Source organism: Sceloporus occidentalis, unplaced genomic scaffold, assembly GCF_023333645.1.
Source record: "Sceloporus occidentalis isolate IW3139 unplaced genomic scaffold, rSceOcc1.0.p SCAF_19, whole genome shotgun sequence".
Lineage (NCBI taxonomy): Eukaryota > Metazoa > Chordata > Lepidosauria > Squamata > Phrynosomatidae > Sceloporus > Sceloporus occidentalis.
In genome coordinates this window covers 4,857,554-4,883,447 of record NW_028316999.1, presented here as the reverse complement: position 1 = coordinate 4,883,447, position 25,894 = coordinate 4,857,554, and the positions used below count along the sequence as shown (strand labels likewise).

At 37.2% G+C, this 25,894-nt stretch overlaps 2 protein-coding genes across 2 annotated transcripts in view; one reads left to right on the top strand and one right to left on the bottom strand.

Annotated features, from left to right (window-relative positions):
• LOC149302332 (microcephalin-like) overlaps positions 1-25,894 on the bottom strand; it is a 153,635-nt gene that overhangs the window by 35,881 nt on the left and 91,860 nt on the right. The window lies entirely within an intron of this gene.
• LOC149302333 (angiopoietin-2-like) overlaps positions 7,841-25,894 on the top strand; it is a 43,369-nt gene continuing 25,315 nt past the window's right edge. Inside the window, 1 exon segment of the mRNA XM_089482461.1 lies at positions 7,841-8,059. Coding sequence (XP_089338587.1) covers positions 8,030-8,059 — 30 coding nt within the window. The 5' untranslated portion in view covers positions 7,841-8,029.

The window sequence follows — 25,894 nt, the reverse complement described above, 5'->3', positions numbered from 1 at the left end:
TCAGATGGTACAGTTAAGATCTTCTCTCTTGGCAAATGCCTTGATTCAATCCAAAAAAGGGAGTTTTAGAGTTTATTTTTATGAAACGAAAATCTTCCAAAATTACAGTTGTGGAGGCCAGAGAAAACTGGAGAAATGAAGAGTAAGAAAAACTTGATGCTGTAACCGATACATTATGGGAAATTATGGTTTTTTTTTTCTTCTTATGGCGACCCATTTCTGAGTGGTAAGGTGCTCTAGATGGAGGATAGTGACAAAGAGCTCAACTGAGATGGAATTCCACATTTCACATGTGAGATCCCTAATGTCCCTACAGCATACATGGGTCTTCATCTTGTTCAATTAAAACATTAATCCACCTAATATGTATAGCAATCAGCTAAGAAGCATCTGGTTTTCTTGTATTCTCTATGTTATACATACACTATACATAGTATACCATAGCTATCGGTGATGTATCTCTAATGGTTGCTGCATCAGGCTTTACCCAGGAGAGAGCCCCACAGGCCTAGAGAGAGGTAACTGAGACTGCCTAAATTAGCAGAAGAACTGTGGTTAGTTTAAGGTACTAAGAACAACCTACCTGGTGAGTTCCTTAGAAAATTATGTGCAAGTGTACCTAGAAGAAATAATGGTGTTTGAAGGCAAAGGGTGGTCAAACCAAATATTGATTTGATTTAGATTTTCTTCTGTTCACTCACTTTTATCATTTTGTTAAATTATAAAAATAACCTATTAAAGTAATTTTTAAAGCATTCTTGCTTTACATGTTTTTACCCTGTACTATGCGCGTGTGAAAATATATCTATAGTCAAAGGCTGGAGACTGTTCTGACACATAAGCAGTTCTCTGTACGTTTGGAACAGTATATCTGTCTTAGTAAACATCCTTATCAACTGTGTTTGGATGTATATAATCTTTTTGCCTGTAACAACCGCATGATTTTAAAGCATGCTGGTATGTAGAAAATACTTACTTTGTTAGAGACCTAAGCTGTCATGTATGATCACAGTCTGGTTTATTTAAAAAAAAAAAAAAAAATACACACAAAAATGATAAATGAATACATAGAAATGAATAGATCAGAGATTAGGCTTATCTTGAAAGGAGGTTCCGCTAGTGGGCTACTCAGGCGTCTTAGCGCTTGATGTAAATCACATACATTTATTGAAAAATGCATCACTTATATCAAAAAATAAATGTGCATTATGTAATATATTCTTATATTAACTTGTATTTATCTTTAGATTGTGTTTTTTTTTTTAATGTAATAATTTGACTATCCTTCATATAAAAGCTGAGGTTGGTGGCAGTCTGCGGTAAAGGCAATATTATCCAATCAATTTCATTTCTGCTAAAATATTCCTTTTGTTAATCCCAAGTCTCTCTAATACTTGTTTTGTACACAAAAGTTCTAGGGAGCCATATAATTATAGAGGGAGAATGGATATTCATCAATAGTTGGCACCACACCTATTTTCCCCACTGTTGGAGCGTAAGTCCTTTAAAAAAATAAATTCATTTATGACAGCAAAAAGCAGGGATACCAACATCTGCCATGCCACAGAGCTGCCGAGACTTTATCTTTATCAGCACTATGCAGATTAGTGTTTTAACTGAGACAATATCCTTTTACGTAAAATATATTGTCTCCAATTAGTGCATATTTATATTTTACAGTGTGCATATATGCCCTTAAGTCTAAAAAATACAAATAATCAGATGCATGATGGTATCTACCGTATAATAAATGCCATATGGTATTTTCCCCATTTGCTGTTTTATCTCCTCTTGGGTAATTTGTGTTGTCTGGTTTCTGTCTCTATTACAAGCTGCAAAAACCTCAGCATAACTGTTTTCACTATGTAATAAGTAGCCCAGAAATATGTTTCTCTGAAGAGCTTTTAGAAAGTGGACTTTACTGGGAAAATCATTAAGCAAGTAGGTATCTCTCTTTGTACCTATCCAAGACTTGTCACTATACTGCAAATGATCAGTGTGTGTCTATGTGTGACTTGAATTCTTCTTCATTAATTAATATTACATGGATCCATGTTAATAAGACTTACAACAAGAGGAAGGTTTATTACTACTTCGACACTACTTTGAGTTTGTTAGTTTATTATATGTAGTAGACAAAGTACACATTTTGTCTTTAATACAATATGAAAACTCGTATATCCAGTATATTACCCAAGCTGTACCAATTTGGAATTCCCTACCTCATTCTTGTGAGACCTATACCTATTAATTGTATTTAAAATTGTTGAAACTTACCTACCTTTATTTTAGAAAAGCAAAATTTATCCTCTAAAATCTACAACCTGCATCCAGAAAGAAAACATCTGTTCTCCTCACCTTCAAGATCTCTACTTCTCCCTCTCTGCACTCAAATCATTATCATACATCTAGTCCCTTATGCTTCTGTCTTATTCTATCTCAATCTCCAAACCGAGTGAAAGCTGGCAAGAGCAGGGCCCTTTTCTCCTTCTATGTTGGTATGTCTTAACATGGGTTAATGGTATTGTCAATTTTGACATCATAGTTCATTTTTTACCCGCCCCCCCCCTACTGTAATAGCTCTACAGAATCAGCTGGTGCTGATAAATGAAATGTAATGTATTGACATGTAGGAAGATGTACAGGGTGCACACTTTTGCTGAATACCTAAAAATTATGTATCTGGTCACAAAGCAAAATTTATTGCAGTCGGTTCTGCAATATTCAGTTCTTACGCCTTGTTGAAGCATTTTACAACTTTGCATCTTGGCAAATTCCTGAGGTTTGGCAGATACTTAAATTAATCAGTTAGGATGGACCTGTTTAGCGCCGCAAACTGGAACATGAAGAACTTTAGATAGCAGGAACTTTGAAAATATCCAGGTCAGTTGTGACAGACAAATGAACCAAGAAACCTTTTTTTTGTTGTTAAAAGACCTGTATAAACCTAATAAAATTATCTTAAAGGTCCACCTAGCTTGCTGAATTTTACACCGTGAAAGTGAATAATAAAGCATTGGGAACATCATCCAAATGCAGACAGGATCAATATTTAGTGGAGAAATGCTGCCCTGCAATGCTTTACTGTTCATGCTTTTTTTAAGAATACAGTTAATCTTTCCTGTAGTCATTTGATTCAATTTGTTAAATTTTTAGGTGAGGCTATTTGTCAGACAGCTAAAGCTTGGCTGAAATTGGGTCATGCAATAGGACAATGATCTAGAACACACCAGCAAATCTACAACAGAATGGCTTAAAAGGAGAGAATCAAGGTGTTGCAATAGCCCAGTCAAAGTTCAGACTTCATGTCCATTTAAATGCTGTGGTGGGACCTTAAGAGAGCTGTGCATAAACAAATGCCCACAAACCTCAATGAACTGAAGAAACGCTTGGGCACGGGCCAAATTTCCTCCACAATGACGTGAGAGACTGATAAAGTCCTACAGAAAACCATTACTGCTAAAGGTTGTTCTACAAGCTATTGAATCATAAGATGTACTTAGTTTTTCACACATGGCTTCTCCATTTTGGCTTTATTTTTGTTAAATAAATCATGACACAATGTAATATGTCATGTGTTCTTCATCTGAGGTTATATTTACCCAATTTGTATAACCGCTAAGGAACATATGATTGTTAGTATGTCCATAGAATTCGGAGAGGGTGTACTTTTTTCACACGACTGTATATGACTTAAATATAGTGTTAACATGGGTTAATATGTGCCAGTTTGGCTTTCATGGCCTCTCAAGAGTAGGGAGGTGCAAACACATATATCTGCTTCACAGTAAAGGCTATATTTCCCAGCCCTTTCTTAATCCCCATCTCTGTTCCCTAGGGAGTAAATTGGTTGTCTGGTTTCTGTCTAATACAAATTCCAAAACACTAGGTTCTACCATGCAACACACAACCCTGTAATTGTCAAATGTATTCAGGAATAATAATAATAATATCCCAGATGCTTAAGCTAATGTAACATACAACTTCCTACTTGGGATTCCAGTGCAGCTTTCCTTGAGGAATTGTGGGAAATTAACATGTCAAATTATGTCAATATGGGTATATCTACAGACAGTATATCTGCCCTGAATACAAAATGTGCAACATTTCCAAAGCACTTAAAGGATTGTCGGTGGACACATGCAAATAAGAACACATGGTACATCACACAAGCTTGTAATTATGTATATCATTATATGTACCCTTGTTTGCATTTTTTTTTGTCATTGTATACATTCCAGGCAAGATTTGGTTTGGATTGTATGTGCCACTTTGTTCTTCTTTCTCATGTATTTCAGGAAAACAAGTAATGTTGCTTTTTCATATAACCATCACATGCTGTCACTCCTGCTAGGTATCAGTACAGGCACACATGGTCCTAATGGTACAGTGCTGCAGAATGATGGTGCTGTATAAACAAATAGTAATCATTTTGTGTTCTTCTTAGGGGCTAGGTTGAACTGAACCCAGCAGGCATCCATCTGTGTGCATGGTAATCTGCTAGACAGGGTAATGTGCAGTTGTGGGTTAAAAGGACACTGTTGCCATCACTGTAGCCCCCTATGCATTTTCTTATTTCCACATCCCAGCTCTTTGTCATGCAAGAGATGGTTTCGGCCAAACACGTGATATACTTAATGCTAGTCAGCTCCAGTGCTGCCTCGTTTAGCATTCCTGGTAAACAGGGGTCCATGAAGCCCCCATGTACATGTTCCTATCAATTTCAATATGGGAGCTTTTTTTGCCACTCCAAGCAAGTCAGTGGTGTCAAATGTCAAACCACGGTGGGGAGTTCTTCTTCAGCTCTGGAGCTTAAGCTTCTCCTTAGGGTATGCACATTTTTTTTTACAGGCTTCAAGAATTTATATGAGTAGTTACAAAATACTTTCATATGCATTCATTGTTCAGGGTGCTCCCTAGGACTCTAGGGATACCACTAAGGGGAAGGCTTAGGAACCCAGCAAATATTTCACACAAAACTAATCTGCACTGCACCGAGATAAATAAATGTTGCTATTTCTAACAATAATGGTAAGTAATGGTTACATTTATTACTTTTGAACATAAGCTTAAAAAATGAAGTTACTACAAACTTTTCGAATACCACGACCCATTCAAAGACAGGCTCACAAACATTTTACCAGTTTTCCCAGGGCTACACCGTACGAGAGGTTGTCTGGAGTTTCCTTCTACAGATAGTGTTGGAAACTTGAAAACTCAACTTCTAGCTGCCTTCATGTGATAAGGATCCCAAAAATAGCACATTGACAGAACAGAATACCTAGTTTGAACAAGGCAGGGATGTGAAAAGTCATTAAGAGCTGTTAAAACGGCGATAACGCTTATACCATAAAATCCCACAGTGGCAGGGTCACAAATAATCCTAGAAAGCTTAGATATAGATATTTCTAGTACAATATCCATAAAATACATGGGCCTGGAAGAAACCTGATATGAATATGCTAGTATATATTTAGATCCTTAACAGAAGTAACACAATTACATACATTAGAAGGAAAATATGGAATTAAATATAAATCACACCAGACAGGATAACTAGGCATTGTTTTATTGGAATATATATAATAGCAAAGTGCAACTCAATTAGATTATGCTAGTATTTAAATATTTGAGAAATCAAATTAAATTATTTTGAAGTAGAGGTTGATAAAGGAAGGTTGATGCTCTTGAAAGCTCATCCATAAGATAGAATATTTATACTATAATTATATCTACCCTACTGGACAAATACAGCTATCAAAGCTACATTATATCTACATAGTAATATGTGTATGTATCACACACATATACAGGGATGTCTAGGAGGCCTAGCACTTTAAGGCTAGTGGGTGCTAAATGATGTAAGGGCGACCACTGTCTGGACATGCGCTGTTAATGCACACTGAGCTCTGTTGGGCAGCAGAACATATACACATAGACCCCTTGAATCCTCTTAGTAGCCCTTAAAAGGTTAAATATCCATGTACCGCTTACATAAAATAACAAATATATATGAAAATGTCAGCATGTTTCATCAAGGTATACTTAACATTCACAGCTCAACCCCATCTACTTGAGAACCCCCGCCTCAGGAGACCAAATGTTGTTGGGCTTCCTTGTTTGTATGAAAAGTCTTAGGACAACTGACTGCTCAAGTAAATGGCCTGTCTTCAACATCGTGGGTACTGTGAACAGGACAGTAGGACAGGAGAAGGTTGCAAATATCTATGTAACATATAAGATAAATAGTGCTGGGAAAGCCAATGGACACTCAAGCAGGAATCTGCGGAAGTACTTCCTCTTAACCCAACACTGTCGCATGTGAACAGACCTATGTCATGTACGGTCACCTCAATCTGGACTTGGGTCTGGCTCAGCCCCGGTACCACTTCTGCAGGGTTACAGCCAGGGGTCGGCACCAACATTGCTCATGGTGGACATTTACTGGTGTAAAATTTAATGGTGTGCTATGGACCTTCACAAACCTTGCCACAGACACTGGTGTCCTCTGGCAGCAGGATGGACACTTTGCCTATCCCTGGTTACAGCTAGCTCATCCATCTCTACAAATTCCATTAAACACTGTCCAAACTATATAGCTCAAATACCAATTGTAGTAGAGACCCCTGAGGTCTTGAAATCTTACCTAATTCTACACTGTATTCTATGACTAGGAGCCTGTATCAATAGTAAAAATGCATGATGCATAATGTAATCACAGATCCAAAAGCTATTAAATATCTAGATTTGTACATTTTTAGAATACAGCTCTATGGAATATAGGTAAGAAGTTAGCAGAGGAACATCTCAGTTCTGGCTGTGGTCCAAGTGTTAGCTGAGCTCCTCACCAGGGCCAGGTTATGACTAACAGGGCTTTTGGACAAAACAGCAGATCAGCACCATAATTTTCAGGTATATCGTAAACTGTTATCCAACCTTTTTAATGATTCACGAATGTCACGTAAAGGAAATTAAAAAGTTTTATGAAAACAAATTTCTAATTGCCACATGAACATCACAGCAATTTGCAGCAAATGGCAGAAATTAAATATTTGCACGACAACCGGTTTTAGTTTGTGATTTATTATTGTTATTAATAGCAAAACAAATATATTTATTGATTAAAGATTAATATGGTTATTAATAAAACTGGCTTTTTTTAATACGCATTTACATTCTGATAGGGTCACTTTAAGGTGCACATTGTTAAAATGATTACACATTCATATAACAGTACAAGACATGGGTCATACTGCAGCACATCTGTGATTGCTTTTTATGTATACAGTGCTGTACAACCCCCAACACAAAGTGTATAGGGGCTTAAGTACTATATAGATTGTATACACACAAGCACCTATGATGTTTATTGTATCCTTGTCTCGATGTTACTATAGACTGCAAGCGCCGGGTACATGGTCGCCCCTCGTGTCAGTGCAGCCAGTAAGCAGTGAAGCCCCTGCAGGCAGCTATATGGTGTGTGCGGGATGTATAGGACAAATGCTTGACCGGCGTGTGTTGGACAGCGGTGGGCGTGGTTTCTGGAGGCTGCGCCTATAGCAGCGAAGGGGAGGTCTGGTCTCCTTACAACACATGTCCTCTGTCCCTGATGAAGGATAAGTGTTCCAGGCTTCAGATCTCTCACCCGAGAAGCAGCCAATATAACATTAAAGAGACAGCTCCTGCTCGGTTAGCTAGGTGAGCCCCGCGCGTGTTATAGTTGTGCAGAGTTTCCATTGATCCAGCCCCGGAGAACTAAATCATGGTGTGGCTGTCTGCTGCTGTCACGCTGCTCATGGTCCTGAGGTCCTGTGATGTTAGTCTGGCCACTTTTAGGAAAGCCGTGGAGGGTCCAGGAAAGAAGCAGTACCAAGTCCAGCACGGAGCTTGTAGCTACACCTTCCTGCTGCCGGAGGTGGAAAGCTGCCGATCTGGCCCTGCCAGCACCTACGTGTCCAATTCCGTGCAGAGGGATGCCCCCTTGGACTATGATGATTCTGTACAGAGACTGCAGGTTCTGGAGAACATCATGGAGAATAACACACAGTGGCTTCTCAAGGTAGGTGCTCAGAAGATCGTAGATGTGCAAGGATATTGGGAGTGCGATACAGGTTGTGTGTGGACTTCTGTATTACCTTCTGTATAGTGCTTGTGGCTAGGTCAGCTATGGTCCTATTCCATCATAAGGAAAACTTTATAATGAGTCTTAAACTGCTTGAATAACGTTCCGTGGCTCAAACTGAATGTCCAAATGGTGACTGGTGATGTCCAGAGAAGTTTATGGGTACTGGGGTGCACACTGTCTTAGACACACTACATTGGGGGTTATTCAGTAAAGGGAGAGTTAGCAGTAGCGTTTGTGGATTGGACTCCCTCACTTTTCTATTCAATATGAACAGGCAACCCTGGCAGGATTCTTTGTCTAGAAGGGCTGGCTACACATTATACAGGGCCAGTCAAGCTCTACCTGCAGGAGAAGCTTTCTGAGGTTGTCCCTTCATAATGAATAGAGAAGATCATGGAGCTGAAGCTACAACTCTCCTGTCAACTCTCCCTCTAGTGAATACAACCTGTTGTTAAAGCAAAAGTGAATCCTTTACCCTCTTTAAAGCGCTGCTTGCAGGACATTACAAGACAGTCTATAAAACTACTATAACGTTTCTATAATTGACACCCCAGTTAAGTATATCAGGCATTGGATTCAACATTGTCTTCTGTCATGGTGTGTTAGATTAAACAATATCATTAATATTATTATTGCTCATTTGGCATGATGTTCTAAACTGCTTCTGCTCAAGTGGTGTCCTGCTGTCTATGTTGCCCTCAGATGAAGCAATAGATGCATTTTGGCTTATTCTTATTTATTATTCTTTATAAAGTGGCAACAATTCTTACTGTAAGCGCTTCTTACTGTACATACAAAGAGTATGACAAAACTAGAACTAGCGTGTTGTGGAAGTTTGGAGTTTTGAAGGTAGCCTAACCTCGCTGAGAACTTAATCCCAGAAAATATGTGAAAGGGTATCAAGGCACAGTATGTGTAGCTAGTAATTTAGAAACACAAAACAAATGCTGTGCTCATATCAATCAGGGCAATGTGTTTTCTGGGTCCCCCAGCATGGGGCGGTCATTTGGGAGATATGAATTCCTCAGGGTTCTGGTGTGTAGAGAATACACCAGAGGACCAGTGTGACTTGACAGGGAAGTTTAGTGGATGTGACACTGTAACAAAGGCTCTGTCTGGTATGATGTTTATCCTGCACTCCATGCATGGGGTTACCCCCACATGGCAATGTTCTTTTCGCTCAAGCACAAACCCCTTGTGGCTCTTGGGAAATCACAGCCATGCGACAAAAATATAGTATGCACAGTCCAGGCAGAACGTGATAAATCGTTTTTACGACTGTCGAGTACATTGGGGTATGGAAAGGTTCAATGTAGGAACACTTGACTACAGAAAGATTGCACTGATGTGTAAATCGCTCTGCAGAAAATCTTAACTGAACCTGACAGCATATAGTGAAAGTTTCTTCTTTTTTTTTTTTTTTTTACACCAAATCACATTACTGTTGGAATTAAGTTAAAGGGACAGTTTTTTTTCTCCACTGGACTGAAGCCCACAGAGGATGAATCTGTTTTTGATCCATTAATACAGATTCCCCTGTGACTGTTAATACATTTGCAGTAATGTAATGTGACCCGGGAAACATGCTTAATTAGGGGTTCTTGTGGTTTGGCCTTTCTGGGCTATATATATTAGAAACAACTAATATATGACAAATTTTTCTGAAAAAATGGCAAACATAGATCTGCGTTAGAAACAAAACAGTGTGTATGTTTAAATAAGTTGTTGGACAGCCTTCTTCTCAAGGGAAAACATTTGTTACTTAGATTTCGTGCAAAGTAAGACTACACAGTGCCAGCTAACATGCAGCTATTTCATGATGTCCAGGAATCCATTGGGATTCCAGTCTTGTTTTAGGGTGCTTTCTGAGCATTTTAGGTGTTGGCATTCTCTAATCCGCAGAATTATATCGAAATTCCTATCTCGTCACCACTTCGTAAATCCCGTAGGGTTTAATACCATATGGACAATGTTCTTTACAAATGGCTTTACACTTTCTCGCATGACCACCAATTATATAACAAGCACCTTTAAGCATTTAAAAAGCAATGCCTTCTAAATCATGCTTGGTAATTGGTACATCTGGTTCCATTTTGTTTTGCCAATTTGCTTTTAGCCTACATTTTATGTGCTGATTTGTACGGCATCTTAGAATCGCCTCTGGTTACACTCGTAACCAAAGGTCAAGTGGAATTAAGATGAAGGACTAGTTTATTGATTAAGTAAGAACAGTGGTAGACCATGCTGCCCTGGTACCAGCTCTCAGTTTGACTTCAGGCAATCATATCTGCCTCTTTGTTACATTTCCGCGACAAAATAACAGATTTATTGTATCGCCACCATTCCTTGTATATTTTCACAACCCTATTCCCTCACTTATAGATAAAAACATTACAACAAAATCAGTCTTCACATGTGGTCAAATGAATTATCACTGGAAAAAGTTCATTATGATATGGTCATTATATTATTAAACATTTTAATAAATGACAATATTTTATAAAATCCATTGAAATATCCACTAAATCCAAAGCATGGCCGCTGAGTGACATTTTAGAGCTATTTAGAGATTTATTTTACTATAACAAGATGTTTGTGTTCATAAAACCCAATGTGACACCCAAGACATGGACTGTAAACCAACACATGGTGAACATACTAGAAGAAGTATGAGCTACCGATAGTTTGTAAGGGGATGCCCTTGTCAGCAAGACTCATCTTTATAGGCAATAAATTAATGCGTGACGTTTCCAAAGGTTGGAAAGAGATTGCGCAATAGACTTAAGGGTGTAAATTAGCATGGTCAAAGAGCCACTAATTATTCCCTGGCAAAGGCTGAATAGCTGCAAAGCTATTTGGGCCCTTCTTGATCCTATTAAATGTGCTGCTCAACCAAAGGCAACCAACCATGACTTTTATCTGTAATGATGTCTGCTTATTTACCCAAGCCATCAACCTGTTCTCAGACAGACTGGAGACAGTCATTTTTTGGCAACATGTAAAGCAGACGCGTACATAAAAAGCAATTTCTGCTAATTTCTATGTTATAATATAACTTGACAAAAACCAAGCATATATCTGGGCAAGCCTGCAAAGCTGTCACAGTTATTTCATATAGTCTAAATAATACAATAATAATTGTAGGTTAGCTACAAATGTTTCTAGTATTCAGCACCTTTATCATTATATATTATTTCTCGATACGGTACATTACTAACACATTATTTGTTTTGAAAGTACGTTCAAAACTCACAGCAAAGAGATGAATGAATTTGGTCAAGTATTGTGGTCTGACTCAAAACCGAGAGGTCGAGACTTAAGAGGTGAGCAAAATTAAGAGAACTAGAAGATATTTTATAAACTATAGATTGCCTTTGTATCCGAGGTACAGTTTTTTTTATATTGTCAGAGTTTGATATGGCAAGAAATTGCTAATTTGAATATATCATTTTAGCACTTGTTGAGGAACACAGTTCCAAGAAAATGGGGGAACAAAATCGGGCCGGTGACACTCAGAGGCTGGGAATATACATTTTCAACAAGACCCTTTGTATCATAAAACGTGTATTACGTTCTGTTCACAATTGATTTTATTCTGTAAAATAGGTCTAACAGAGCAGCTATTTAACAACCAACAATTACAAAAGGAAGTATCGTGTAGTTAATATATAGCATCCTGTCTGTTGTTGCATAGAAAATTTTGTGATCTCTGGCTTATGCATATCCAAGCCAAAATCCCATAGGATAAATTGCTTCCTATTAGCGTTGATGACACAAATAATATGGATAATGTATAACAGTTCATTTTTTTAAAGACACTTCCCTATTTATAGCAATGTTTGTCTTAAACGTCTCCCCCTTAACAGAGTTTTCTCTCTTACAAATCCTTTTTATAAACATAAGTCACTCTCTATGAATCTACCATATGAATCATACCATACCATATCGCTATTTATTTATAGCTTCCATAATTCCAATAATTGCCAAAATAAAAAAAAGCTAAAATACACGATACATTTATCTGTTAAATCTGAGAGTGTACTAAAGCATGACAACTATTTATATTTTGTTGCAGCTATACTTTAGGGTTTGTTAAACATTATGTTTGTGTCTTTCCATATCGTTGGGATTGTGTTTGTTCAGACTTTCAGATCATGGCAGTACATTACATTGGTATTCATAGAAACCTATAAAAAAACAGTATAGTATTCCATACCTCACAATGGGCTTTATTCACTACAGGGGAAGTTGTGGTTTCCCCTACCTGCTTTCGTTATTCATCATGAAGGGCCATGATTGGCATGTTTCTCTAGGGTTTAAGGCTGAGTTGGTCCTATGTAATCCATTATTAGATAGTCATGAAAGCACCAAAATTAGGTGTTGCCTGAAGAACTCTCTAGGTCAGTTTAGATTATGGGCCAGAACATCACATTTAGAGGTTGGTTCATTAAGCTCAATAAGCTTCAGTTTGAACATTTTCTTCTTAATCAAGGACTGATTTAAACTTTTTTGTCAAGGTAAATGGTTTCTCAGTTAATGTAGGATATTGTTAAATGGTGGCTTTTGGTGGAAATCTAGAAGCTTTTCAGATACTTCAGGCAGAAAACTGAAAATATGTTACGAAACATGTAACACCTAGCATGTAAAAATACTAGATCATAAAAAAAGTGCTTATGTGATCTGCCAAAAAAAGATTTTTTATGTCCCCCTGTCAAAGTTTTTAATGAGTGTGTTGTTTCAGAGGGGGCATTGGATTACACTAATGTAGCACATAACACTGAGTTAACTCAGAATGGGCTTTTGCAATAAAGGAAAATGCTAATTTTTGTTACTGTGCCTATAAAAATGATTTACAGGGACAGTCAACTCCTAATTCTGCAACTGATAAAATAAAGATATATTTTCAATTGGGGACAAATATGTGCATGAGAAAGAAACATAATAGAAAAAATGTATAAGATGACATTAGGTAGAAAGCCATCGATCTACTTGGTTTGACCACATCTGGAAAGAGTCCTCTAGATGTGTTTCATGGAAACACTGCTTTCATATAAAACACATACTATGGATATACTACCACTTTAGTTAACCTGTGTAAGTAAAACCAGTAACAAGATGGTTTAGGTGGACCCAAAAGTTAGCTGCCAATATCCATGTGGAGAGAAAGCTGAAAGAAGGGTGTGGGGCCAAAAGGCCACTTGGGAGGTTTAGAACAGTTGGCAAAACAGCATACATTTTAAAGCACGGGTATAAAGGCAAATGCTCGACCGACCCCTTAAAGCTCATAATCTAGTGTTTCTGTGTAAATATTCTGCACCTTTGAGTTAAGTGTTAGGCTTTTTTTTTTTTTTTTTTTTTTTTTTTTTTTTTTTACACACTTCTTTTTAAAATTGTAAACGAAATACAAACAGAGCTTGGAATTCCTTTAGACATAGTCTGCACATAATCCGCATTACATTCCTGACCTGCATGTTTTCTCTGACAGGGTCAAAGCGAATCTTGTCTTAGTGGTGGGAAGTGGCAATCATTGCAGACTGCTGCATGTTACAAGCTGGGGTCAGGTAATCATTTGAGCCAGATCATTAATATTTACATGCAGAACTAAGTTTAATTGAAACCAGATTAGATTTCCCATGGTATCAGCATCTCCCTGGGTGACTTAAATAATATATTCAATTCAGCAATATATATATATTTTTCATGAATGTTGTATGGTTTAACAATTAATTTTTTAGTCAATACCTGATGTATAAGAGTGCCAATATGTGTACTTGTAACACACATCTTAAATGAACAACTGATGTTCTACACAGGCATGATACCACTACATATAGGCCTAATAAACAAACGTGACAGGTGTGAAAGGCAGTTCTGGCTCAAAGGTTGTCCTATAAAATGACCTACATTGGCTTATCAGACTTTCCCCTTGTCTGCAATACTTCAATAAAATCCCTCAAGACCTACTTCTTCAGGGAAGTCCAACTGGCATTAACTCCCTTGCTCCCACCTATCACTATAAAACTCGTCTTGGCCTTACTCCTCCTGTCTCCCACTATATCTTCTTACTCTCTAGTCAGTCTATTCATGTCTAGAAATATTTATTTAAGCAATCTTTACACAGGGATACAGTTGTGTTGCTGGTCCACCACAACATTTGCACTCTTACCTGTTGTGTAATATACCGCCACCTCCTTCGAGATGGTAAATTCATTTGCGCAGTGACCTCTTCCTCCTGTAATACCAAGTTTGTTATGTGATGCACTACTTGTTATGTCATGTTTACCCATTGTACAGCTCTGAAGAATAAGATGACACTACATAAATAAATAATTTATAACACGGAGTTAAGACTGGGGAACAAAACAGATATGGCATGTGCATATCTACCATGTGTTTCTTTACCTTCTGTATACGTCTGCCATTCCTGTAGTTCTGTTCCTTCCATTTAATAAATCATGCAATAATCTGTACATTGTGCCTAAATGAAACTCGATTCCCCTATTATTGCTCATGTAAAGTTTCTGTTGTCTTATGGTGGGGGCTCCCGTAAGTTGGGTTCAGCTCTAGGCACATACTGGATCACACATTGCAACTTGGCAATGTAAACTACAACTGCTGCTTGTCCTCTTTACACGTGTGTTCAAATACCAAATAGTTGTTTTTAAGTTTGGAAACCAACCCAAATCACTATTACTTGCAGCATGTAAAGAAGGTAGTTTACAAATACAAAAAGTGGGACAGGGGTCCCTAAGGTTTCCAGATTCTTCGCTGTGACAGTTTGTTATTTGGGAATAACACAAATCTTTTGGACATGTCACTGTAAACCACTTCCTTTACCTGGTGAAAGTGCTAGACAAAACATTCACTTTGCAGCACAATCAAGCTATTGCTGTGCAATGTCACCCTTCACTCCACTCACATGCCTTTTATCTTCCTTGCAGTTGTGTCTTGATCAACCTTATCTTTGTGAAATATGCTTTTTTTCATTTGAAAATTAACACTTATCAGACTTGGGGTTGGGGGGACATATCTGTTTCTAATTCTCTCTACTAATGAAACTCCTAAATTGTAATCCATCATACTTAATCTCTGAGATCACAATGAATTTAGTTCATTGAAAGTAGTGGTATTTTAGTATACATCTTAATCAGTTTAATGCTGGTACTTCTTATAACATCTATGAATAATTGAAAAGCAAACATTAAATAGAAAAGCAACTAAGATTTAACATATACACAGCCGAAAAAAAAGTTAAGAAAAAGTTAAGCCAAGTACTGTTGGTCCCAACAACATGAACATTCCATTGATGGCTATGGACAGTAGACAATTTGAAAAAATGTGACAACCACTGATGGATGTTAAGCCTTAAGACATTGCAAGTGTGTCTTGAATAGCATATTTATTCAACATTACCAGAAGCCAAACAGTGCCCAAGTTACCTTGTACAATTCTAAGTTTGTGCTCCTTAATAACACAGCAGAAAATCACCCATGGAAGCAGTTTAGATCACTATGTATCATTGGTATTATTCCTATATTAGAGTATTAGATGAGCGGATAACCTTTAATTCTGTATATATTTCTCTTTTTACTGCACAATGTTTGTTTGTGGTGGTTCATACAGAATCCTTGAGAGCACATAGTTAAAGGAAAGTAATCACTTTAGACGGTTGATCTTTGACTCTTCTCCATCTTTCATGGCACTCTTTTGGTAAATGGAGGTCAAACATTTGTTAAGGGCAAATACATCTAACAGGGTTGTTTTCTTGGACCTTATCTCCCTGCCCTTGCATTCCCTGTTACAAGCTTGCCCTGTGATCTTTGGCACAATTGAGCTTTGTCTGTCAAATTGCAGGGTGCTTTAAAGACAAGCCTGTTAAGTCGACAACAGAAAGATGAATGGCATTGTTACACAAAGTCTGTTACCTGTTGTATCAGTATCTCAATTAGAGAATTAATTAGAGCCAAGGTAATAAAGGTTCCTTAGCCAAACATAAAAATAACCAGCAGTCTTCCGTCTTTACAACCAACAATGGGTCTCTTTCTTTGTAACAGCTATTCGGTTCAGCAGTCGGTAGGTTTTTCTAATCATGCATTTCTGTTAAGGCTTATTAACAGAGGAAATCATTCAGCGTATCTGCTAGTAAATTACATATATCTTTGGTCAGGCTTTAATGGTGATTAGGCTCAAGTACTTGGAAAAACAGAGGTAATTATTGGATACATTGATTGTTCCATTTATATTAAAGACAAAAAATAGATAGGATGTTTTTGTCCAGTATGCATGGAACAATGCATTCTCTATAACTCTTTAGAAGAGAAGAACGATGATGGTAGCATACCATGATATACTGTATGTTAGTTAACTTGTTTGGAAATGTTAGGGTGTTAAGTTAACAATTGCTAAAGAGCCATTCTAAATCGTCTTATCCTTCTAAATGATAGGTATATTTTAAATACCTAACTTGCTAAACTTCCACAATAGAGATATGAATACTCCTACTACGCCTCTGCGAATAAGCTAGATATCATTTGATGCATTACATGTTCTTCATACAGTGCATGGAGGATGCCTGCAAAGCATGAGACATCGACATCTAGATGTGCCACTAAATATGACACCCATTGTTGCAAGGCAACTCTGCATGAACGTATCGCAAGACCATACATATACTTTTAGTAGTTTTGAACATTTTTATTTAACTTCTTTACAACAAACACGGCACATTTTATCTAAAACATGGCAGTATATTATAAAGGCAAAACCTCAGCTAACTTCTCTTGCGTGAGGAGCCTATATAATTCATATGTAAACTGGTGAGATGAAATTTTAAGAATCCACTCCTATTTAGCAGTACAAGGAGAACTATGTCAACAGACTCAGTCCTTTATAATAGGTATTCAGTATAAAGAGCAATTATATGTAAAAATCTGTTTTGTGGCAAAGTATCAAATGTGTAGCAATCAGTAGGAACGTTCCATTAACTTAAATGATGATTGCGCTCCGTTTGGAACTATACTCCCAGAATAGTTCTTTAATAATGAGGCTTATAGTTTTTATATTCCTTGCCGAGTACACAATGTAGTAAGGGGTTATTGTATCATTAGAGGAGATGACATTCGCAATATATAGCTACTGTTCTAATGTAACAGAAAATGCTGTTAAAATGTGTTGACAGATAAAGCTACTTTGGTCCATCTAGTCTACCTAATTTCTGAATACTTTCCTTAGTCCCTTACCTTATCTTATACCTAGGATTGCTCAATGCCTATCCCATTCATATGCTTAAACTCCTTCACTGTATTAAACTCTGCAACTGGAAGGCTGCCCTATGCATCCACCACCCTTACAGTAAAGCAATCTTTGCCCCTATGTCCTCTTGTTGTGGATACTCTTCTCCCTTATCGTGTTGATTGCCTTTATGTATTTAAATGTTTCTATCATATCCCCCCCTGCCACCTCTTTCTCCTAGGCTAAATATGTCAAGATCAAGTTTTATCCTGCAATGCATTAACCATTGTTGTAGCCAGGGCCGGCCCAAGGCCAAATGCCGCCTGGGGCGAATTTTAAAATGCCGCCCCCCCCCTTATCTACCCTTCCTCTCCCTCCGTCCCTGCCGCCGCCCCCCCCCATTATCTACCCTTCCTCTCCCCCCCCCCCCTTGTACTTACCTTTCAGCAGTCCTGCGGCGAGTCTCCCTGTTCGGTCTCGGTGCCGGCTTGTAATGCTGAGCGCCGGAAATCTTCCGGCACTCAGCATTACAAGCCGGCACCGAGACCAAACAGGGAGACTCGCCGCAGAGGAGAGAGAGAGGGGCGCCGAGCGGGTACTGACAGCTTGGTAAGCGAAAACCACTCGGCGCCCCTTTCTCTCTTTAGCTTTTTCTTTTAAAAAAAGGGCTTGGGGCGGCAAAGTGCCGCCCCTTCAAAAGTGCCGCCTGGAGCGGTTGCCCCACTTGGCTCCATTGTCGGGCCGGCCCTGGTTGTAGCCTCTCTCTAAACTTTCTCCAACATATCTATATCCTTCTGGAGATACGGTCTCCAGTACTGTACACAATACTCCAAGTGAAGTCTCACCAGTGATCTGTACAACGGCATGAGCACTTCCCTCTTTCTACTGCTAATACCTCTTGCTATACAACCAAGCATTCTGCTAGCATTTCCTGCGCTTGGGTTTTATTGCCCCTAGGTGTATTATCTTGCACTTATCCAGATTAAATGCCAGTTGCCACAGCTCTGACCATTTTTCTAAATAATTTGCCAGTTGGCTTCTCCCTCCAGGAACACCAACCCAATTACAAATCTTTGTGTCATCAGCAAAAAGACATCCCTTACCATCAAGACCATCTGCAATATCACTAATAAAAATATTAAAGAGAATGGGTCCAAGTACAGATCCCTGAGGTACCCCACTGGTAACAAGACCTTGCTCAGAATATACACCATTGACTACAACTCTTCTGTTGTCAGCCACTCCCTAATCCATTCAACAACATTGGGATCTAAACTCAGAGATTGCAGTTTATTGATAATTATTCTTGTGAATAGGCGCAACGTTTGCTAATTTCCACTATTCTGGTACTACTCCTGTTAATGATTGGTTAAATAAATACGTTAATAGTTTTGCTAGTACACTACTATGTATCAACTTTTTCAAGTCTTTTTTTCCTAACTGAGGTACCTTTCCTTCATTTTCATCTCTAAAAACTAAGCAGAAATATTAATTGAAGCAGTCTTCTCGTTCTTTATCCTCTTCTACATACCTTCATTCTTTGTTTTTAATCTAATTCTTGTTTTTCTTTGCTTTTCTCATTTATGGATCTAAAAAAAAGATTTATCTCCCTTTTTACTGACTGAGCAATTGTCTCTTCTGTGTCTCCTTTGGAAGGTCTTATAACTTGCTTTAATTGCAATTTTGTGTGAATAGACTGCTCAAGCAGGCCACACAAAGATAAATTATGTTTACAATGTTTTGTGCCGTGTTTTTGTATTTAAAAAATATGAGAATAATTAAATGAGCAAATATTTTTAACAACTCAGATTTTGCAGGAGACATTATTTGCAGATTCCTCTGGTTTCTATGGTTGCTTGTTAACCAACACAAGAAAAACATCCTCTGTGGCTGACAAAACATGTACCAACAAGAGCGATACCACTTCGAGCCTGAAACCCTTTGCTTGGGGGTGCAGAGTCAAGGGATGTTTAGGCTGCTTGCTGGAGGAGATAAGGGGAAATCGTTTTCATTTTCAGGCAACAAGACCCAAGGTTAACATCCTTAGGATATAATATGTCAAAATACATCCAAGAACATGGATAACATATCAACGCATCACTGATTCACAGCACCTTGGACTTGGACTCAATTGTTTTATGCAGCGTTAGGCTCCAGTTAATATTATTTTGTAAGTGTTAATCCCCCTTTTTCAAAACAAGATCTGCTGTGCTGCAGGTTACAAAAACACAAAGAGACCTCAAAGAATTAATATGCATATAACTATTATATACAATTGTAATATGTAAGAACAAATTAGAACCAAAAGGGAAAAACTTCTAAGTACATATTCAAAGTATTTACCTACACTCATATCACCTGATCATACACAGGTTATTAAGTTATCGGTAGATTCTAAGAGATTGGAATCCAGCAGATATGTAGCCAAAACATGCCTGACTCCTGGAAAATATTGCAATTATTGCTTATTGGGCAGCTGCTAGTGGAGTCAGTTGTGGTTGCTGCCGGACTCACCCTAAGGGAAGGTCAAGCATGTTTTGGCTACATATCTGCTGGATTCCATTGGCATCAGTTGATATTGTATAGGAACATTACTTGACTCCTAAGTCAAGTCACAGTCTCTCAGAATCTACCAATAACTTAATAACCTGTGTATGATCAGGTGATATGAGTTATACATAACAAGATTATTACTGCCCCTTACAGATAAAAAGACAGCTTAACTTATTTTATACATGTTGTTATGATGGAGCTGGATGTATCATTCATCTTACTAAAAACAGCAATACTCATATTTCCATTTACACCACCGGGCTAACACAGCTATCAAAGTTTGGTGTACCAGTAAATTGTGATCTACCATAGTGAGATCTTTTGGTTTCACAGGCTGCATACAGTGCTGTGAAAAAGTATGTGTTACTTTACTGATATCTTCTTTTTTTGTCACACTTAAATGTTTAGGATCATCAAACTTAATTTACCGTATTTGCTCGATTATAAGACGACCCTGATTATAAGACGAGCCCCCAAAATCTGAATATTAATTTAGGAAAAAAACAAAAAGCCTGAATATAAGACTACCCTATAGGAAAAAAAGTTTTACTAGTAAATATTAATTCATGTAAACAATATTTTCATATTTAATAAAAGCTATGATTGAGAAAATATATATATTTTTTTTATTTCCTTTTATTTGCCAACCTGCCCCCCAGTTATGCACATCTGCCCCAAGGGTTGCCACTCTGCCCCCAGAAATGCCTTATACCCCCTATTTGCCACTCTGCCCCATGATGTTCCTTTTAACCCTCTATATGCCACTCTGCCTCCAGAAATGTCTTATACCCTCCTATATGCCACTCTGCCCCATGAGATGCCTTTTAATCCCCTAGGCATATAGGGGGTTAAAAGGCATATCATGGGGCAGAGTGGCATATAGGGGGTTCAAATATATATATATATATATATATATATATATATATAACTGCTAACAGCAATCACACTCCTATCAAGCCAAGGCAGCCAGTACATGCTGGAACCTTGGGATGATAGGAGTCTGAGTACAGCCTCCCTATGCCATGCTACCACCACCACCCCCCTTAAACATCCATACTAACACACACTCATTCACAAACATTTAAATACTCATTCATTCCATTAATCACACATACTCAGAAACCCTCCCCCACCCCCTTACCTGAACTGCAGATCTCTCACTCGAAGACTTCTGCAGAGGCCCGGCTGTGCGAGAAACTTCTCTGGCCCCGCCCCCAGAGGAAGGAGGGGGGAGGCAGAGTTATGTGAGGACTGTGCTAGCTTCCTGTTCTCCTGCTGCTCGCGACCAAAGCCCGGTAAGCAGCATGGCCCCAGCGGACATTTTGAGGTCTGATTAGAAGACGACCTCGATTATAAGACGAGGGGTATTTTTCAGAGCATTTGCTCTGAAAAAAACCTCGTCTTATAATCGAGCAAATACGGTAATATTAGAGAAGGATAAACTGAGTAAAAGCAAAATGCAGTTTTTAATTGATGATTTCATGTATAGAAGTAAAAAAGCTAACCAACCTTACCCAGCCCTATGTGAAAAAGTAATTCTCCCCTTAGTTACTACATCAACCAATTGTCCAAATTTAATTGATAGGTTAAATTTCACTACACATACCTAGGCATGATTACTGTCAGCCCTGTTGAATCTATACATCAACTAAATAGGACCTGTCTTACAAAGTGAAGTAGGCTAAAGGCTTAAAAAATCAGCTTTAAAAACAGATGAAAAACAAAGTAATTGACATCTTTCAGTCTGGAAAGTGTTACAAAGCCATTTCTAAGGCTCTGGGACTCCAGCAAACCACAGTGAGAGTTGTTATCTCTCCAGTCCTCGTACCTAAAACATATTCTAATATTCTTTCTAATGTACAGTTAAGGCAGACAGCAAAATGCTTATAAAATATACCTACAAGAAACAAATAACTAAACTGTTTGAAATTACCATTATTATCAGTTTTAGAAATGCAGTTTTTGTCTGACATATTTAATATACCGGGAAGGTCTGCGCGATGGACGCAGACAACCCCCGCTGCTAGTCACACCTCCTTCCTGCTGCAGCGGAAGTTGTTTACGCAAATCGCGTAGACATCTACATGCTGCCCCAGCTACACACTGGGGACTCAGAAGTACCGGTTTGCAAAACATTATGCAAAAATAGAACTTTTTTTAAAAAAAGAGCAAAATATTGAAAATATTTTTGAAAATGTATTCTTGAGTCTTATACTAGCAATACAATAATTTAAACATATCAGAAGGTACCTATATATTCTATATAGCATGAATTATTTGTTAAAAGTAATCTGAATTAATAAAATGATTAGCATTTAAGTTTGAGGGTATGGGATAACTCTGGAAAGGGCAAAAGGGAGCACATTTGGAATTGTGTATGAGCATATATTTGTGGCTAAGTGTGCCTAGGAGATGGCTTATTGTTGTTATGTGAGAAGGATACATCCAAAGTCAGTTGTTTAAAACCCATGCAAAGTCTAACATGTGTAATTAATTTTCTCTTTAAAGGAATGTTTGGACAAATTATATATATTAAAATTGACCTAAGGTTACACTTTAGCAGGGGCCTTAGCAGGCAGTTTTAGTTTATGTTACCTATAAATGCAAAACAATGGCATGCAGTTTGAATTAGGTAATCACGAATTCTAAATACATGAATATTGTGATAACTTAAAAAGAGTTAAATAGGTTAATTAATGCAAAAAATACATTTGCATTTTAGCATGTATTTAGCATTTTAGCAAGTTATTTAAGTAGCATTTAATAGTGATGATGAAAACTTTTTTGTTACCCATTGCATACTTGGAAAAAGGAAAAAACACATTTACATACAAAAGATATAGCTCAGAAACAGTACTTAAAACAAAAACCTAGCCTTTTATGAATTGTTACATTTTAGCCTCCTCATATCATTAGAGCAAAAATCAGCATATTAGACTATCAAGGGAAGCGACCACTTTAGGCATACCGCATCAGTCGGATGTGGTTGATATCCCTCTAGGCAAACTGAGCAAGGAGGTCCACATCTGGATTCACTCTTACGCTTGGGGAGAACACCAAGAGAATCCCAAAGGGAGAAACGCATACCATAAGTTATGAGACAAGCTCAGCTGAGAATGGACAGTGTTAAACGAGATTTAAGATGACAATAGTGGTCATCCCTGCCTAGTACCTGAATATATTGTTATATGGTAGGCCACTGGATATTATAAAATGTAGATAGTTTTGTGAGCCTTAAATATGGTATAAGTACCTAAAATAGTGATTTTCTTAAAATAAATCCATAATTTGTGATTATGTGACAATTTAAAGCGGTATGATTATAAAGTATGATTCTGTTTATGGTTTTAAAAAAACGTTAGTGCGATAAAATTGGTAATATCTTAACACGTTACTGTTTTTAGAAAAAGCATTACGTAAGTGATAATGAGTTAAGCAAATAATTTTTTGTGTTCAGAAAAGCAGTAAATAGTCTGGCAACAGGGCTTGAAATTACATTCCCTTTTGTTATGCATATGAAACTATAGATTATACATAAAATAGTGATCTGATGAGAGTGAATTTTATATTATCAATTTTGGAGGTAGACAAACACATTTAGGTTTTATGTGAGACGGGGTTAACTGCCATAGGTGCCAACAATACATTTTAGAAGCCATTTCTACTGGAATTTGGCACTGGTCATTTTGATGCTAAAGCATACTTTATGCAAGTATGTTTATGTATGGGAACAGTTATGTGTGGTGAGATTAAACATCTTAATTTAAGATGTAATTCCAGATCCTTGGTGCTGACTATTGTAAACATAAAATATGGAAATGGTTTTGAGACCTCCTTTCTAATCACTTGCAAAGAGAAAATCGTTTAACTAAGGTAACCAAAAAGAAAGAAGGACAAAGTGCTCTTCCTTCTTTGTAGAACAAATATAACTTATGCCGCGTGGGTACCCGTGGGGTCACAACACGACAGATGCCACAAGTCCAAAGCAGAATTCATTGCAGCTCCTTGAAGTCATTTATTTTCTGTGTTGTGGAACCGGATATAGAATGCATTTTTCTCATGAACCTGCCCAGCACAGTACTAAGTTCATGCTGTGAGCGAAATGGCCTGTTATGTTTGCAAGCATTGTCCTTTTATTAAAATTTTATATTAAATACAATGTTTGTTTTGTATTGCGTGGGTAACAAGAAAAAAAAATAAAACAAAATGAATGTTCAAAAAAAAAAAAAAGTTTCTCTGCATAATGATAATAATCAGTTTTTTAATATAAAAATAGTAATAAAAAAAAACAATGAAAAATGTTGCTAAGGAAAAACACTAGGAGCACATTAATACAGTTATATATAAATATATTTATATATACCAGATTATATATACAGCTATGGATTTTACGGTACGTATGGTAGTCTGCATGTCCAAAAAAAGTATATTTTAGGAATTAACGGCTAAGGGAACTAACATTTTTTTTTTTTTAACTTATTTAATATTATTCTAACTAGTGCGTAGACAAACAATTCTAGGGATGAGCCTATACTTTGTGTCATTTTGTTGCCTAAAAATATACTGGAACCTGTCTAGAACATCAGCTATGAGTTCCCTTATATATTACAAGAAAATATCTTAAAATATTACGTAATACGTAGCCATATTTACATTTAAATGCAACATTGCATTGTTTAATGTGATTTTTGGTTTTGTATGTATGCCATTTTACAGTGCTGACATTAAAATGAATGCTTCTAGCTGAGTTCACAATTCTTATCTCCACAGCTGATCAAAACATAAACGTCATGTAAATAGTAGAGGCGCACATATTTTATGCTGTAAACCATAAAAGTAATGGGATTAAATAAATTTTAGAACATGCTATAAATGTATTGTATATATTTGGTGCATAATTCAAAGATATTTCAATTTGTGCACTGATGATTCTTGATTATAGCTGATGCATGGTTCACATCAGCAGATGTAATAGCGTGAATAGCAAACTCAAAATGTTTGAATGCTTTTTATGTCAAAATAGCTTTAAAACACACTTTCAATCCTGTTACATTGATTGGGATAAGATTTGCCAACTCCTGACTCCAATTAGCTTTTGTTGAAATGATTAGCGTAGGCCCTTACGAAAAATTACTGCAGTTTTTCTGAAGTAATACTGCTGTTTTTTGGACATGAAAAAACTGCAATACTGCACTTTTAGTGCAGTATTACTGCACATTTACTGCAGTTGTACTGCATTTGTACTTCACTGTACTGCAGTTTTACTGCACTTTTTTTTTTATATTGCAAACCTACAGTTGTACTTCAATGTACTGCAGCTTTATTGCATTTGTACTTCCGTACAAAAATAACTGCAGTACAACTGCAGTACAGTGAAGTACAAATGCAGTACAACTGCAGTAAATGTGCAGTAATACTGCAGTAGTTTTTTCGTAAGGGGGGGTTCACATGCGGTTACCAAACTACACTGTGAATGTTTGAATTTTGTATTCAATATGGACAAGAACAATACAATAATGTGTGTGTTATCAGAAAAAAAACCAGATTGTGCTTGTTCATTATTGTAACTTAGATAACAATCATATCTTATATTTTATGTATTCATACATAAACGTTGGTAATTCCGAAGGGTTCATTTAACTTAGAAAGGTCCTGCAACTACTTTTGAATTGTCATTTATCGCAAAGTGTTCTCTAATTTTCATTGGGAGAGCCGTTATGGTGATACCCAGATGCATTAATAAGAATATTCCGACCTTTGACTATCATTTTTGTTCCATTCCATCACCAGTGATAGAATGGGTTGTTAATCAGCCTTGTGTGGTTGATGTGTGCCAAGTTAATGCCTATGGAAATACCATTCATAAATCACTCTGTTTAACTTTCAGAGTATTTGAGAAATGACAATACTCTAGAATCTAGACACTCTCTTCTCAGCTAAGAGGTTTTTTAATACTCCAGAGCAAGAATGAAACATTATCTTTAC